Source organism: Drosophila melanogaster, chromosome 3R (assembly GCF_000001215.4).
Source record: "Drosophila melanogaster chromosome 3R".
Lineage (NCBI taxonomy): Eukaryota > Metazoa > Arthropoda > Insecta > Diptera > Drosophilidae > Drosophila > Drosophila melanogaster.
This window is the reverse complement of record NT_033777.3, coordinates 19,552,449-19,568,728: the sequence shown is the minus strand read 5'-3', so window position 1 is coordinate 19,568,728 and position 16,280 is coordinate 19,552,449. Positions and strand designations below refer to the sequence as shown.

Sequence of the window (16,280 nt, the reverse complement as noted above, 5' to 3'; positions counted from 1 at the left end):
GCACTTTTATTTGATAATTTACACGCATTTTTTGTGCGATTTTTGTTCTCATGAGACTCGTTTTCGAGTGAATGATTCTTGTGACTCAGAACAAAATTGATGGGAAATTTGGGTGTGGGATAAAACAGAGTTTTAAAAAGGGATATAGGTAACGTTGTAAAATGTACTAAAATGTGGCTTTAAAAATACTTTTGTTTTGTTTTTTAACTTTCTGTTTCTTTTGCTTTAATTTTTCTTAGCTCATGTCCAGTTGCTATTATATTCTGCCAGGCGAATATTGTATGGCAGTCGACAAAAATTTGTTACTTTTTGTGTTTTTTTTTTTTGTGGCTTTCCGCATAGAGAAAAAGAGAAATGCAAAATTGGTATATAATTTTCCCGTTTGGCCGCTCCACACGTGACAAAGTGTGAAAAATGCCTCCGACTCCGAAGTGTATTTTTCTTTTTCTGGGATTGTCTTAAGCCTACACTTGCTTTAAAAGGTGGGGAAAAGGATGTGGAAAATGTGGAAATTTATGAACTGCAGACGCGACAAAAAAACGACGGAGAGAGGGGGCCAAATCTTCAGCAATAGTTCGTTTTTCTCTCTGTCTGCGAAGTGCGGCCGGAAAATCTATTTTCGAGCTCATAATTTTCTTTTCCAGTCTGCCACCTTGTAGGGCAGTATTTCCTCCATCTCTATCCTCGTGTGTGAATATTTATCTTTGGCAAGGCGATTTGTCGTCTGCCAAGATAAAAACAGAAACCAAAAGGCAAACCAAGGAAAATCCTAAAGCCAAAAATGCATCTGGGAAATCATTCAGTTCGCCTTGCCTTCGGATTTCCTGAATTCGGAAATTGAAATTGAATTCTCTTCCTCTGTCCATTCGCTTCTAATTGTTTTCTGAGGTCTTTGCATATTTCCCCTGTCTATTTCGTGTTGGTTTGAGTTTTTCAGTTTTTTTTTTGTAGTTGGCATTTATTAATGGACGGAAGATTTCGGAAGAGACTACCGATAACACAAACTTGAGTTAGAGTTTTACATTTACTAATGTATTTAAGACAGTTGATCGATGTTGAAGGAATGTGGAACTTGTTTAAGTTGCTGGATTTATTTACGTAAAATTTACTTATTCATAAAGATTTCGGTTTTGTTTTTTTTGTTAAAATATAACCAATATTTTGCGAGTATCTCTGTTTTTACAATTTTATGCTCCCCTACGCAGTCCACTTAATTGGAAAGCAATGCCAATTAGAGAACTATTTCATGCCATATTGTAAGCCCTCCAGCAAATATTTACGAAATGTTTGTTTTTGCGCCCACGAACGAACGCCAACCAGAAAGAAAAACATACAATAAATGGCAAATATTTATGAAATGAAAATCCTCGACCCTGCTAGAAGGGTCAACCGGGTGAAATTGGAAAAAGTTGACTGCCGCACAAAATGGCGCCGTTAGCCAATGGAAAAAGGAGCAGAATCGAGCAGAAATATTGACAGGCCAAATGAATTGTCCATATGGTGAGCCACGTTCCAAATAGAAGAGACCCTGTGTGTGTGTGGCAATATAAAGCACAACACGTTTGACAATTATACATTGGTTACATTTCGTGGCATATTTGTGCAGTTTGCGCAAACAACAAGAGCGCAATAAAAAACGAAGAGATAGACAAAAAATACAAACGGAAAATGGCGAAAAAAGTCAGACAGTGGAGTGGAAGAAAGCCGCACGGTTAAAGCATTTTAGCGTGACAATCAATTGATTTCCCAGGCGGTTGACGAGAAATGATATATTTTTCTATATTTGACGTGCAATATTTCCCCATTTTCCACAGCACTCAGCTGCTGTCTTCTGGTGACATTTCTTGTTATTCTGCTTTTTATCCTTGTTGAAGGATTTAACGGCACGGAGTTCGGTTTTTATTTGGATAACCATTTCAAAGTGTGCTTATGTTGAAAGTCTATCCAAATAAATTTGTTTCCCATTATTTTATTTTTAGAAGGTATTTTGGGAAGCCATTAAGCAAATAAGTAAAATAAGTCAATTCAAATAAATGTATTACCCATTATTTTATTTTATAAAGGGATTGTGGGAAGCCATTAAGCAAATAAGTTAAGCACATAACATACTTAAATTTAAACATTTAAGTAAACGTATGTAAAGCTACTAAATAAATGTTTCGAGTTATCTTAGCCTTTTAACAATTTGTGTAAAGTTTAAAAATATGAATATTCTATGTAAATATAAATAATTTATTTCAAATTTTTTCAAGCCAGACGGAACTTAACTTACACTTGTCAATGGACTGACTCATAAATATTGCATACTTCTAGGCACCTGAATTAAAAAATGTTTCCACTTCATGGGGTTCTGGTCTTGGCTAAGGACAAGTGTGCATGTGCGCAATATTTACGAAATTTTCAAAATTGTTTTATTAGCTTTTGTTGGTTACTTGCCCAGTCGGTAATCCCTGTTGCTAAATCAAAATTTCCATAGATAATATTACTTCTAGTGTCAACCGGGGCTGGTAGTTCGCAAAGTGTGCCATAAATCACTGGCCACCGAGCACAAGAGCTCGCACATGCATCACACACACTGCGTATGAGTGATTTATTAAACTATTTTGTGTCGAAGTGAGGAGGAGTGAGCTAACTAAATTGATTTCATTGTGTGTCCCAGCCTGCATAATACAGCAAACACAAACACAAGCTGCAACGAAAACTTTTAGCCTCAGCAAGGACATTTTTCAGCAGCTTTTACTTGAAGTGGTTAAGCATGGCTAGAGGAGCCAAAGGACAACGTCCAAGTAACAGCAGCTTCGTTCGAGTGACCATAAGGGGTTAAATAAGTTGCCTTCCCATGTCCTGCTTCAATATCGACCACATGTGGTTAAATTATGGCCAGAGCTGACTGCCCTTACACCATTTTCTGCTATTTTTCCAGCAATTTTCCGGGAAATCAATGAAACATATTTCAAAGCGTTAAGCAATTGCTTTTTAGCGTCCATTCAGCATGCCACTGCGGACTGCCAATGCCACAATTTTACCCATTTTAAGTGGACGGTTCTCCGATTCCATTCGATTCGATTGGATTCTCTGGAGCGTGCTCCGCATGGGGATTCACATTCACGCATTTGGAGGAGCTCATACCACTGCTCTTGTCGAGCTAACTCCATAAAATTCAGAGTCTCGAATTATTTGCCAAATGAGCCAGAAGTAGTTCTGTGGCATTCATTGTCTGCTCTGACCAACCCTTTTCATTAGCATGGCAGGGCCGACATTCCACATCTGATTGAGTTTGTGGGTGATTGCCAAGGAATTTCGGCGTGACATTGATGTTGATGGGCGCCATGCATCATTTGGAGCCCAAACGAAGAGGAGCTCGGGAGGCTTGGCGATGTAGAGATGCCTCTCAGTTCGATTGAAGAGCCTGGCTGCGCATTGCATTGAGGTTTGCCGAAGCCAGTACTAATCAAACTTCATTAGGGTTGAATGCTTGATTGCAAGTGCTGGCGGAACTTTGGAAATCCTACGATTCTGGCTCAATTTCTTTCCCTATACTGCACTGTAATTTTATTACCAGCCATTAATTGTTTAATTACTAAAGATGTTATAAATGCCAAGATATTAAAACCGAACAAAAAAATGTCAGCTAGTTTTTTAATTTCTGATAGTCGTATACGCAATGTGCACAAAAATGCACTTTCACGCAAAAAATACATCCTTTCTCCCTACCATGCAAATGAAATTTTCCAGCAAAAACTTTTTATTCAATTAATAGACATTTTCTGCCTGTGGTCAATTAACCAAGCTGACCACTATTCAGTGGCTTGTAGGGGAGGAAGGGCTTCGGTTACTACACTGGCTAAACTTTCCCTCGGCCATTTGGTGACTTCATTTAACGTGGCTCAACCAGGCTTTCATAAAACGGTCGCAAAGTTTGCACATCCTACCACGCACCCTTATTTCTGCCCAGTTCTGCATCCTTGTGATTGTTTTAAGTTGCATTTATTTAAACTTTTTTTATGCCCAGCGCACCAAACCAAACTTTCCGATTTTTTCTTGCCGCCAAACTTTGTTCCTTCATTTCTATTTTAATTTGCACTTTTTCTACCTTTTTAATGCTTGCACATCCCTCTTAATTTTTTTACATTTTTAATTTTGAAAAAAGTTTTCCTTATCAGTAATTTTTGTTTCGCCAGCAAAAAATTAAATAAACATTTTGGTGTAAGGGTGCGCGAGTACTGCCAAAAAAGTTAACCAACTTTTACAGGTGGGTAACGAGTTTTTTAGCTGCTTTTAACTTGATTTTTATGCTAGTCCGAAAAAATATGAAACGCACTACACTGTTAAGCACTTTCGAGGAGTCTGTAATTTTTCTGGGTGTCGAGTGGCATTGAGAGATTATTTTCCGGCGATTTCCGCTGATTCAATTGGTCGGGAATTGACTGAACTGGAAACCAGTTAAGCATAACGAATTTATCAAGAACCATTTGAAATAGAGCGGCGGTAAACGCGTTATTAAAATGCGTTTAAACAATTTTGATCGAAGTGCAAATCTAACGAACGAATTTATTTGCATTTTAAACGGTTTTCATAGCCTTGCCACAAACACCACCATATAAATATACGTGTCTAAATATTGTGAGTTATGATATATAACACCGCCAAGTGGGTCAACATTTTGTGTTGATTAGATTTGTCTGCAAAAGGGCAAACAAGAATTGTTTGCCAAAATCCATTCAAACTGTTCCCAATTGTACAATTTATCTATTAAAAAGGCCAATATACAAATTTATAAGCCTGATCGTATGATTTAGAGCTTAATAATATAAATATTTGGTATTGTTTAGTGTATTATTTCAGAGTATGATTTCTTTTATAAAAACAAGCTTAATACTGATATTTTCTACTAAAAGAGCAAAAATAAATATTTAGTAGCATTGAGAAAACTCTATTTCCGACTATAAAAGGTAGAACTCAAGTGCCTTTTTTTATGACGTTTCTTCCTTTTTCAGCTGTTTGAGGCCAGGATTTCTTGATTTTCATGACTATTGCCATTGCCTTTTGGCTGTGCTCCATTCCCCTATATTGCTTTCCTGGTGCTCGTTCAGTCTGAAGCATTGATTTTCACTCGGCTGGCCGATGAGAGTATGCCACCTACAAAAACTCGCACAAAAACGGAAAAACGGAGTATCGCATACAATATGTGCACTTTATGCGCTTTGATATTTTATACATTTTGTGCCCTCTGAACGAGTTGTTTTTGCCCAGAAATGGGGGACTGGTGTGGCCCGCCATGTTGAAGCCATTGTTTGCACAGTCTGTGTGACATTTTTATGCGATCAAACATTGTTGCATCAAATTTACGGTGCGTATGAGTAACGATGCCAGCAGCAGACATCCGAAATAGCCTCCCTTTCGGCCCGTTCCCCTTTTGGCCATCTCTTTTCAGCCAACACATTCATGGCCTTGCGGTGGAATATATTGTGTTGTTGTTGTGGGACAGACTAAGCCTCGAACGGAACGACAGGCGTCATAAAAAGCACACTTGCATTTATTAGCCCAAAAAATGTAGGAAACAAAAAGGACAAAGTATTCGGAGCTGGAAATAAACTTTTTGTTGTGGCCACAGCGAATGTAATTGAATAAAGTATTTTCACAGCGGAAAATGTGCCAAGAATGCGAGAGGTACTACTGCCATAAGTTGAACTTTTTCGGAAAAACAAACTAAATTCGATTTCCTCTTGAAAATTCAGTTCTTTTCTCCCATCACAGAACGGGCACTTAACGAGCAGTTGTAAAAATGGAAAATTACGCGCCGGGTTCGAGTTTGAGTTCAAATTTCGACGAGGCCCCAAAACTCAAATTACGAAAATGTCACGCAGGAAATGAGAGGCAAAAGTTGCGAGTCTCGACTTACCGTCATGTACTCATCCAGGCGATGCTTCCAATTGTCAGATCTATCGATTAGATTGTTCCACTGCTCGGAAAGTTTTCCAACCTCCCGCCGGATGCTGCGTGTTAGCTCACGGCTCTGCTCCTCGGCGGACATGTAACGCGAGTCGGAATCATGGTTGGCTGCGGGGAGAAGGAAGAGATTATGATAAGGAGATGTTCGTTACTAAATTTATGAAAATCAAGTCAAAGACAAAGCCAGAGACAAAGTTCTGAAAAAAAGACAATTGCGCTGCCATTAAATTGAGCAGGATCCCACCAGGATTCCCCACCTGGCACGTACAAGAGTTTATGAATTAGAGATGATATTATGGCTCTTAGTGTCGGCCCGATGATTGTGCGCTGCCAGTGCTTTGGCATCTTTGATTATGCTGATTGCAGACTGTGATTAAATTTGCAATAACATAACCTTTCGGACAGGTAAGCTCTGGGGGAAAGCCAGCAGCCAAGAAGCTGAGTGGAAACAAAGGGAAACTCAACTATGATTCGGCATGGGAATCAATTAGCTGGACCGTTCAAGTTAAAGCCAAAGTTTCGAGGTAAACTCAATTGACATCGATGTCTTTAAGCCATCGATTAGCTGCGACGAGACCGCAAAAACCAACAGGGCAGCTCAGCTATTTCCTGCCACAACATTGAAAGATGAAAGCCAAAGCCAGTCGTCGTCGGCAGCGGGAAAATCGAAAAGGAAAAGTGTCAGGAAATTTGAAAGACAAACTGACGCGCTCTGCGGCAAAGGGAAATGCAATAGCAAATCCATGGACGAAAGGACCAACTGACTGATAGTCGAGTGGCAGCTGCTGCTCCTTCTCATGCTTCTGCTCCTGCTGCTCCTGCTTTATGGACAGGCCAACACAGTCGCTGAGAAAAGTAAGGCAACAAGGCGAAGTTGGCTAAATCCGAATTTAATTTAATGCACGGACGGAGACAGCGAGCAACTTTTATGGCCAAAGGAGAGGTTGGACAGCTGGTAATGTGATGCTAAGCAAATATCGAGAGTTGAGCTGAGTTTTCCCATCCCGTCTACATCGCAGTTCCGTTGTAATATTCAAATTCAATTTAAAGATTGAGTTTATCGCTCTGGATGTTTTCTGCTTTTTGCTCGCATCACTGCCTTTCCAGAGCAAAACTTTTCTTTTTCAATTTTGATTTTATAGAAAGAACTCGCATATAAGTTGATATTTAAACGAATATTGGTTTCTTTTGAGGAAATATAAAAATAAATATATTATTATTGCCATAATACAATGCACACAAATTAAAGTGCTAATGCTATCGCTATATTTAACACTAAGCTGCATAATATAAGCGTTATTCAAATTTGTTTAAATACAAAATAGATCTCATTCTACCCCGATTATAATACTAATACTATAATACTAATACTGCCAAATAATAGGCATTAAAACTCATTTGAGTCGGTAAATTCGGGGCACTCGCTGCCAATGGTGAAAAGGAATGGGTAAAATCAAAGGCCACAAAACGATGGTGTGATGGGGACTTGGCCAAATCTCTCCCACAGCTGATGGCTGGCACTAATAGCGTACTAATCGCCCTAATTGCTCTGGTCGCAATTATCATTGACGCTTTCCCAGCCTCTCACCTCCCCCTCATGCCGAACACAAAAAAAAAGGAAACAAATCCCCAACCAAGCTCTAACCTCCGCCACCAAGCTAAATCCACACAGCCATTTGCTAAATTGTTAACTAAAGTCTAAAAAAAAAAACTACGATGGCAACTAAAGCCAGCTCTGAGGTTTCGGGGGCTTCGGATTGGGTTATATGTGTGGTGGTGCAAAATCAATTGGCAATTCTCCGGTTGCCCAACAACAGTTGTCTACTTTTAGGCGCTCACGTTCCGAAGTACAATCCTTGGATTTGTATTTGTATGCGTGCTGGTGTGAGTGCGAGTGTGGTTTTTGAGCTTCCTAAGCTTTTGTAAAATAGTTAAACCAAATTCTTACATTTTAGTTTTTCGTTGATTCGTGAGAGATATTCGACAGAAAGTTCAATCAATTGTAAAATGCTCAAGGGAATGTGGAACGAAGAGGGCGGCGGTATAAAAAGGTGAAAAATCTAGGTGAATTTAATACGAAGAAGGATTGCCCGAATATTCATTTCAAGTTGGATAACTATTAGAGGTAGAGTTACACTTGGGGCAAATTTATAAATCATACTCATGATCAAATTAAGCTTCCTGACTTATATTTTGATTAGTTATTTATATTTAGTCCTCATTTAATTAGGAGATATTTATTCAGATCCTTGCCTTCCAATAAAACCCTTTTGGAAGAACGTGTCAACGAACTCCATAATAAGTATCCCATTAATAGAAGACTCTATTATTCCACGGACATTTTATAGATCATGATTTTCCGCCGACCCTAACAAATCCAATTTCGGTTTTGCGCCACAAGACAAGAGCACTTGACGAGATTCATGGAAAACCTTTTTGTGGTCCCCTTAATGGGTAGTTTAGCTGGCGACTTTTTAGTGTGTCGTTGGTGGCCATAAAACTTACCCTCCGTATCGCTGGTATCCGAGACGGCTGCTTCGTTGGCGATGTACTGACGACCGCTCGTTAAATTGCTCTCGACAATTGGCCGCTTATCCTCCAATTGGCGGCGAAAGGCTTTATGATCGTCCTGCAAGTGGAAGGGCAATGAATGCAATACATGAATGAATGAAACTCTTGTGCAATAACTATATATATATATATATATATGTATAAAAGTATGTTTAGGGCTTTCATGATATTTGGTAGCCGCCTGAAAAATACAGTTGAAGTGGTCAAGGCCCATAAACTATCAAGGGAATGGCATCTTCTGCAGCCCGGAGCAATAAATTCTCGTGTTTAATGCATTTAGTTGGGGAATAACAAAATGCAACAATATACAACTACGGACCGAGAGAGCTGGACCCGGACTTTTGTGGCCGTTGGCTGAATCCTTCGTTCGCTGGCAAATAAAATCTTCAGGCCGAAATGTAAATGTTCGGCAGACCGTAACTTAGTGGCAGGCAATAGATTTATACACTGCCCCCCTGCTGATGGCCCCCCTCCTTTCTCTTTCCTCTCCATGGGGTGAAAGTTGACTCATTTTTTTCCGCAGCTGCTCCTCCGCTCACTTGTTTCTTGGAGCTCGGATCTGGGGCTCTAAGTGGGGCCAAGTGAAATTCAAGTGCCTCATGCTGTGTTAGACAGTGTTTTCCCATTCGCAGAGTGAGTGGCCTGCTTGGCTCCTGCCTTACACTTTTTCCCTAATTCCCTTACTTCCCTTTTCAGGCAGGTCCCTAAGTGATTTCGCCCCATGTGCGGCAGGATGTGTGGAATCGGGCGAGTGTGTCCATGTTTTTGACATAACAAGCATCATTTAACAATTATTTAAGAATTCTGAGCCCAATCGTGGCCGAGGTCGAATACGCAACTCGGTCAAGTTGATTCCATTCGAAAGGAGGTCTTTTGGCTATTTAGCCGAAAATACCAACTAAAATCCGGGTTCTCTTGCAAGCCATTAAATACATTGATACGCTGGTACCGTACAAAAACCACATATAGATTTATATGTGCTTCTCTGCAGGAGTAGAAAAAGATTAGGATTTAATATACGCTGGATAGAAAAAAAAATATCATAAAATATTTAAACGTGATCGACCCATGCTTTTATATTTAGAGGGTCAGTTTGGATTACGGATCGAATTGATTTTACTACAAACTCATTAAAATATAGCATAGCAAATGATTTGGGCTACACACAAATTTTCATTGCGCTTCAGAAGACTCGGAATACAATTGTGCAAATTGCAAAATGATTGCATTGTTGCCAGTCTAAACTGTTTACCCATATCAAACAGCAATTCCCGGATCAGTTGGAAATTGTATTTACGCTCAAATGAGCATGTACATAGCTTAAATATACCTTAGGTATTTGCCGAATATTATTTAATTAGGAACCAGAAAATGGGGTACCGAAAATGCAAAGTGGCAGCTGGCCAAGTCACTTTTGGCATCATTAAACCCAGGACCTGAAAATGTGTCAAGAGACCACGCAGGCCAAAACTTCCACACAATTAGTTGGCCAGGCGGACAAACAAATTGAAGTGGAGCCCCGGGGGAGTTTCCAGTAAAAATAAAATGCAAAAAAAAATGAAGAAAGTGGTATAAAATTGGGTCGTTGACCAAAAAAGTGGGAAATGGAAAAAGGTCTTATGACCCATTGCCAGGACTTACCAACTGTTTCTGTAGACTGACGGCATCGCCTCGAACGGGACCCAAGCCCAAAGTGCTCAGTTCGGTGTCCTTGCGGATAACCCACTCGGTCAGTTCGCGGAGCGACAAGAGCAGGGCGTTCCAGTGCTCCGAATTGGACTCCAGGCGATTCCTGCAGAGAAACAAGGGTAAAAGGCTATTAGAGATTGTTTTAACCAGGCAACCAGAATTATAGCACCTTCACATTGCGAAAAAAAAGTTTAAAAAGAAATCTAGCATCCCTAATCGCATAAAACTAATAAAACTATTTAAAAACCCCGTTTACGAATAAGAAAAATATATAATCAAAAGGTATTAAAATTAATTTCAACGATGAATATTATTTTTACAATTTTTTTTACAATTGAATAAAAATATCCTTTCCTCTTTTTAAATCTACATAATTTCACTAATTTTTAAAGCATATTTTATTTTTCTCTGTGCCCACGAAAGTGCTGTAATAATATTAAATTTAATTTGCACTTTAGAGCAGACGAGGAAGCATCTGTGCTGATTGCACCCGCAAAATGTCAGCGACAATTTGTCTATTTCCTTGAGTTTCCGCCCTCCTTCCGGCACTTCTCGTCCAGCGACTCAATGGCCCGCTCCTCGTGGCCCACAAATTTCCTCCTTAAGTGAGGTCTATTAAAGTGTCCTGTTTTGGCATTTGGCCGAGGACCCTGGCACAGGCACTCACACACACAGGCACAAATGGGACTGGTCTATGCTAAATTTCAGCTGTCGCTGTATTTGTGAAATGCCATGACATTTTATTCACATTTTATTTCGTCCTGGCATATTTTCGACCATTGTACTGCCATGCCGAGGGAAGCAAGAAATAACACAGGGAAAAATCTGAAAAATCTCTAGCCCCGCGACCCGGTAATAACAATAGTCACAGCCTCATTGTCATCACATTTCACCCCGCTTTCCCTAGTTTTCCCCGCCACTCGCCGCTTCTCCGTTTGGAGTTTCCTGCCCCTCGACCTTTTGTCTGTTTATCTTTGGCGAATTCCTTTGGCGTGCTCATTTCATTCTTTTATTATTTCTGCTCTGGTTTTGATTATAATTAAGGCTTGGCTCTAGCACCTTCATCTTCGTCTGGAGCGGAACGACCGTTCCTTTGGGCTTTCCTTCCTTTTGCCGCTTTTCGCACACTTTCGCTTTTCCTCATGCAAATAATAAAAGGAAATAACTTGAGACGGACAATACTTGGTGATTTTTTCTCAAGTTTCAGCCGCTTTGTTGTTTTCTCACTTTGGATTTTATTTCTGTGAATAGGCTTTTGACAATTACTGACGTGGGGCAGACAAATTGTACTGGAAATTGATATGGGTGAAAGTTATAAGAGAATTGAAGTGACACCATCGGTTTTGGGACTTAGCAAATTCCAAACAATCAATATTAAATCCTTTTCCTGAACTTGATATGCTTCTACAGCTATAAAATATTAAGACAACGATGACCTAACAGGTTTTCTCTATTAAAAATGTAATAAAAGAGGTATCTTGATTTTATTTAAGTGCTTTTCATAAGCATATTGATTGATTACGGACATTCCCTCACATCCATCACATCGCTATAAATCTGGTCGTGAAAAAATACTCGATTAAATCATTTTTTAACCCGCCAAAAGAAGCTTAAAGAGAAAACGAATCCATAGAAAAGATACGGGTTCATCAATCTTCTCCGCAAACACGCACACACAACCATACGGCTCCCATACAGCAATCAGCGAGAATGTGAAGGGGGAATAAACCAGATTCGGAACACCTGTAGAGATGCAGCACGCAAAAAGTTTGCACAGTTCAAAGCCAACGAAACTTTGCGCATAAAATGACCCAAAGCCAAAAAGTGCCGCGGCTAATACAAACGAACAGCGAACACAATGGGCAAAATCAAATAGAAAGAGGAAAAGACGTAGAGGGATTGAGGAATGGCAGCCACGGTGAAACTTTTCAAGTGCTGTCCAAAATATTTCGCAAGAATTTATAAGCCAACAAATCCTTAGCGCAAACAACGACTCCGGACAGCGGGTCGGAAACCAAGCCAAACAACAAAGGAAGTGGCCCAAGTTTAGCCCACGGAAATGTGCCAGAACGTCGGAATAATGAGGGCTGCAATTTGGGCGGAGGATGATGAGGAGGATGAGCCACACTCGAGGTGTCATTCGTCATCTTGTCTGTTGCCTTTAATTGAAAAACATTTGAGAAACATGCCAGGGGACCAGAGCTATTATACGCAAGGAAGCATACCCTATACAAAAATATAACATTTCATAAATAAAATAAATTATTAAATCTCTTGAGCCTAATATTATTTTTTTTTATAAAGAATTATATATTGTATTTAGTAAATGTAGTTGTTGTTAAAAGCATACAGACTAATCAAACTATAAGATGGTAACAAAGCTAGCCAACTTTCCCTTCTAGAAACTTGGTCAAATTAATGTTGCCTACTGTTTTGGGCGCAACATCACGTATACGCCGTGCTGTCTTTTCCGATGGATAATTGCCATTTATATTCATTATGCGATCTCGACGGCTCCGCGTTGAGCGAATTTCTGCGTGTCACCACCATCATCATTATTCATTTCGGTCCACTTTTGCCATACCCAATACCCACCGCACCCCTTTTGTAAACATGTTACCCGACTTTCATCATCGGCAGCATCAATATCAACAAGCGTCCAATATTTGTGGGCCCAAGCCAAGCTTTTATTTATGAAATGGGGAAATTACAAACACAAAAAAAAAAAACAAGAGAAACAAAAAACAGGACAGGAGGACGAAGGATACTGGGGCAGTGTTTGCACACGATTTCATCAATGACACAGTGTCCATGGACCAGAGCTTTTCGGACCTTCACTCGTTTCCATCACTTTTCACGCGTTTCGTTTTTAATATTGATTTTCGTTCGGCTCGCGGCTTTGTCAGCCGTAAAGTGTGTCCCCTTTTCATCTCCACCTCACTGCTGACTGCTCGCTTTTCCGGCCACCATTTTCCCATTTTCATCGGCACAAAGTTGCTTAACCCGCGTGGCACAGGAGACACAGAAGGGGGATTGGCTTGTTTTCAACTTGTTAAACAATGTCGCTGCACTGCTCGTTTCGTGCACGGCTTAATGCGGTTTAATTAACACTTAAAGCAGTTGTGGGATAAGTATTTTATTTATCCGTAGCTGGCAATCTGATTTAGATTCGGCTTCATTCATCATACGCCCAGCTGGCGGTTTAACAAGTCCCTGGGCAATTTACTAGCCTCTCAACTTCATGCTCATTTAAGCACTGAAGCCAAAAACTGCATGGAGCTACTTTAATTCTATTCAGCTGGTTTTGAAGCATCCTTGGGCCGCAATCATCACGCCCCCTTTTTACATCCACGAGCATAAAAATGGCAGACCAACAATAAGAGCAAAAAAGCAGCAGAACCGACCAACAAAACTGTTTTTTTTTTTCAACTCCTCCTCCCGGACAAACAATTCAACAGCAGTAACAGGAAGGTAAAAAATGAAAATCGAGGTTGGCTATGGGAAACAAGAAGTCAAAAGCACTTACCTGATTGCAATACTTTTCGATTTTAAATTATTCCAACGTTGATTCATTTCATCGAGGCGACGCTGCAGCATAACCGCATCCTCTTGTGAGGTGAGCGAACCCAAAAGTTTGCGGCCTGTTCCATCGAGACGATCGTAAACCACGCGATGGGTTTCAATTTCCGATTGTAGGTCCTAGAAAGAGCAAACATAAAAGGAATGTGGAGCGTGAGTCGGAAAATGCTAATAAATGTGTTGGTTTATATTCAGACAAATTCGACTTAACTATTAAAGCCGTGCCAGGGAAACTAACCTAGTATTTGTTCGACGAGGCAAATTCTTACAAAGCTCGGGCGATTGACAAGTTTGAAAGCTCTCCACCTGGCCAATTATTAACCGCATCTGTCCCAGTTGTTATTTTCGACCCCACCCATCCTTTTATCTGTCATATACTCGTTGTTTTTCCACATTTTTCCTTAACCCCTTGGAGCCTGTGGCATGTCAGATGGAATTTTAGTCCCGTGCTCACAAAAAAGGGCTTAAAATGTTGGCCGTTCTGGTTTCTCGTTTTTGTATCGGTTGTGGATTTATTTTGGGCTCTACACAAGTTTTTTGTATATATGTATTTCGAGATATGTAGGACCTCCACTCGTTTTCTAATTTCTTTGTTTGTACGTTTTCACTTACACTTTCTAGCCAACTCGAGCGTTTATTTAATTGTATTTCAACTAATTTAATCAATCAATCAATCAATCACTTACGAAATATACCAAATAAACTAATTAAAATTGGAATTAGGCGATGGCACACAGCACATCAAATAATTGAAATGGTATTTCGAGACTTCATCCTGTGCAGCCATTTCTACTTTTTCCCCTTTTCCAAAAATTTCCCGGCGTGTGTATATGTGTCTGTGTGTGTGGGTGTTGTAAGTGAGTGTCTCTGCGTGTGTGTTTGCTAATTAAACCTTCATTAGGAAGCTCGTTGCCTTTGTTGCCAGTAAACAAAAACAAGAAAATAGAAGGCAAGAAATCCTAGCCAGCAAAAGGACGTAAAATTCGTCGTTCGCCTGTGTGTGTGTTTGTGTGTGTGTGTGTGTGTGCGAAATGAAGCTCCAATTAATTTGGCTTATGCATGTCACACACAAATACGGCAACACGCATGCACGCACACACACAAACATCGCAATTCAATTAATGCGCAAAAATTGTTTATACGCCAATAGAGCGGAAATGGGGTAAACAAAAAAATCAGTCAGAAGAAGGGGCAACCCAACGCGAGGCATTTTTAATGAGCAGCAAGTGATGGATTTACGGGGTACAAATTGGGGACTGGGGGTCACGATCGCGACACATGGACCAAAGCCGATTAAATCAATTAAAATGAGAAAATGCCGACGGGAAAATGGGAAAAGCGACAGCAAAGCGGCAGTTTCCAGCACGAGTGAACGCAGTGCCTGGTCATTATGTCGCCCCCGATGCTCCACGCCACCTTTCGCCATAGCAGACGACCAACCCCACTCCTCAGGCAGCGCCAACTAATGCCGCTAATTTGTGCGACGAAAGACCACAATTTCCTGCATGACCAGATAGCTCTCTTTTATCGGGCTTACCTCTTTATTGGCGGCAGTCTGTTATTTAGATGTCCTTTCCTCAAATGACAATGCCGGACTAATTGAGCATTAGATAGGGTCAATGTTAAGTAAAGCAAACCAATTGTGGGGTCTTAATTATAAACTATTCAAACTTGAAAGTTATTTATTTATCATGGTATATATTTGAGTCGGATGCTTTAAGTATGGTATTAGCAGCTGTTTCGCCACTTAACCTACTGCCTCCACATGGTTTATTAATGGCAAATAAAAACGCGCCCATTTTCGGTGCTCATGAGCGTGGAGGATGTTAAAAAAAAGGGGCTTTCTGGCCACGACCATTAGCCACGGCAAAAGGCTTCGTCGCTGCGGACCAACAAATGCAGCTTATGGCTTTTATACGCCAGTAGCTATAAATACACGTATGCGAGATTACTACTCGCACTCGTATATGCTATGTACTCGTCCTGTGTGAGAGTGCTTTGCTGCCTGCCTTTCCGACGCGCTTTTGTTGGCTCATTTTTCACATTTCCGCTGCTTGTCCTTGCTAAGTCACGACATGGCCAGAACTAATACATCTACAAGAGCTTACGTGTGTGCCGCTATACGCTATACGCTATACGCGTTCGTATATATACATATGCCCTGGCAGTGACTGCATTTTGCAGTTTAAAGCGCCAATTAAGTAAATGCCATGCTCGGCTTGACCTGACCAAAAGCTCTTGGAATTGAAGAAGGGGGAAGATATGGCTGGTTAAAAATGCACGCCCACTTCCTGCTGCTGAATGGCAGCTCTAACTAAGCTTCGCCATGGTTTCTCCATATAATTATGCCTTAGATGGGTTAATTTATGGCAGCAGCCATAAAACTGTGTTGAGTGGGCTTAAAGAGCCGGGAACTGCTGTTTGGGCAATTCAAGTAAACCGCATAATTCCCCAAAAGGTCTTTAATAAAAATCGAAATTTTCACTAAG

The 16,280-nt window shown here is 40.4% G+C and overlaps 1 protein-coding gene across 10 annotated transcripts in view; it reads right to left on the bottom strand.

Annotated features, from left to right (window-relative positions):
- Positions 1-16,280, bottom strand: part of Dys (Dystrophin) — a 136,204-nt gene that overhangs the window by 28,560 nt on the left and 91,364 nt on the right. For all 10 annotated transcript variants that reach the window (NM_001043263.2, NM_001275801.1, NM_001275803.1 and 7 more), the window contains 4 exons: positions 13,739-13,911; positions 10,165-10,315; positions 8,458-8,581; positions 5,903-6,060 (listed from right to left, as the gene is read on the bottom strand). In NM_001043263.2, the coding sequence (NP_001036728.1) occupies positions 5,903-6,060; positions 8,458-8,581; positions 10,165-10,315; positions 13,739-13,911 (606 nt within the window). The remainder of the gene's footprint in view (positions 1-5,902; positions 6,061-8,457; positions 8,582-10,164; positions 10,316-13,738; positions 13,912-16,280) is intronic.